The sequence below is a fragment of the Hippocampus comes genome, unplaced genomic scaffold (assembly GCF_001891065.2).
Source record: "Hippocampus comes isolate QL1 unplaced genomic scaffold, H_comes_QL1_v1.1 C16959550, whole genome shotgun sequence".
Taxonomy (NCBI): domain Eukaryota; kingdom Metazoa; phylum Chordata; class Actinopteri; order Syngnathiformes; family Syngnathidae; genus Hippocampus; species Hippocampus comes.
The window spans coordinates 1-1,400 of record NW_017841503.1 but is presented as its reverse complement, the minus strand read 5'-3'; the positions used below and the strand labels follow the sequence as shown (position 1 = coordinate 1,400).

The 1,400-nt window shown below is 46.9% G+C and overlaps 1 protein-coding gene across 1 annotated transcript; it reads left to right on the top strand.

The window, feature by feature from the left end:
- Positions 1 to 20: 20 nt before the first annotated feature.
- Positions 21 to 1,273, top strand: LOC109509617 (activin receptor type-2B-like; the record flags this gene model as incomplete). Its single annotated transcript, XM_019859446.1, has 3 exons — positions 21 to 198; positions 287 to 417; positions 545 to 1,273. Coding segments are annotated over 3 exons (504 nt in total), but the record flags the coding sequence as incomplete, so codon positions are not given.
- Positions 1,274 to 1,400: the final 127 nt, after the last annotated feature.

The following is a 1,400-nucleotide window of genomic DNA, read 5'->3' as shown; positions in this document are numbered from 1 at the left end:
GTCGTAAAGCGTCCACATTACATCTGTGCCTAACTCATAAGTCGTTGTGGTCCCATCAGGTGGGTACGCGACGCTACATGGCACCTGAGGTGTTGGAAGGAGCCATCAACTTCCAGCGAGACTCCTTCCTGAGGATCGACATGTACGCCATGGGTCTGGTGCTTTGGGAACTGGTGTCCCGTTGCAACGAAACGGATGGTGGGTCCACCTGGAAGGCAGCTTGTGTTTGTCGCAGTTGCTGAACAAGAAACGGGAGCCGATTTTTCTGCCGTAATGTCCTTCCCAGGTACGGTGGGTGAATACCTTCTGCCGTTTGAGGACGAAATAGGGCAGCATCCAAGCCTGGAGGATCTGCAGGATGTGGTTGTGCACAAGAAAATGCGGCCAGTCATCAAAGACTGTTGGCTCAAACATCCGGTGAGTAATTTTTTTGCATGAGGGACATGAGCATCGTCTCACGACCAAGTCAGAGTCTTTGACAAGAACATGTACTATGCTAAAAAGGTCGCGTTCTTAACATGTGCGACCCGCCCTCCCGTCACAGGGTCTGAGCCAACTGAGCGAGACCATCGAGGAATGTTGGGACCACGACGCCGAGGCCCGCCTGTCGGCCGGCTGCGTGGAGGAGCGCATCGGCCAGATCGCCAGGACCACCGGCAGCACTACCTCAGACGGTCCCGTCTCCATCGTCACGTCGCTCACCAACGAGGACCTACCTCCCAAAGAGTCCAGTACCTGAACACGGGCAGTGCTCCTGACTTTTTTTTTTTTTTAATTTGATTTTTCAAACACAAACTCAGTGGATCTCGGTGAATATTTAATAACATGCAGCTGCTATTTTATCCCCATACTGGTATTTTTTTTCCTGGGGCATCGGATCTTATTAACACATTCATCTGCTGTAGTTTGGATGTAGTATATAAGCTATGCGACAGGCAACACTAAAAGTCGTTATTACCTCATGTATTTTTTTTTCTTTTTGTTAATTACCTCATTTTTTTTTAAAAAAAGATGATTTTTTTTTTTTTGAACTTTTCTCCCCTTCCCCGTCAAGTGAACTTTTAAGCTCCAAAACCTCTGGAGGATTTTGAGACTGTTAGAACGAGATAGATTCATCTTCCTCAGGGGTCAATGCTTCTCTGATTTTTAAAACAAACGTGTGCTCCCCTACTTTTTAAACCTGTGAATGCCTCCCTCCCACCGGAAAAGGAAAAAGTTGAGGAAAAAAAAAACATACAGTATATATAAATATAGATATAATGGAGCACAGTGGGTTTTATCAAGCTGAAATGGGTGCTGGACTTGTTGGAGATTTTAGGGACACCTTGTGGTCCCGCGGGGAACTACCTCTCAGGTATCCAGTAGGCTTCTTTTTGTGTGTGTGTGTGTGTGTGTGTGTG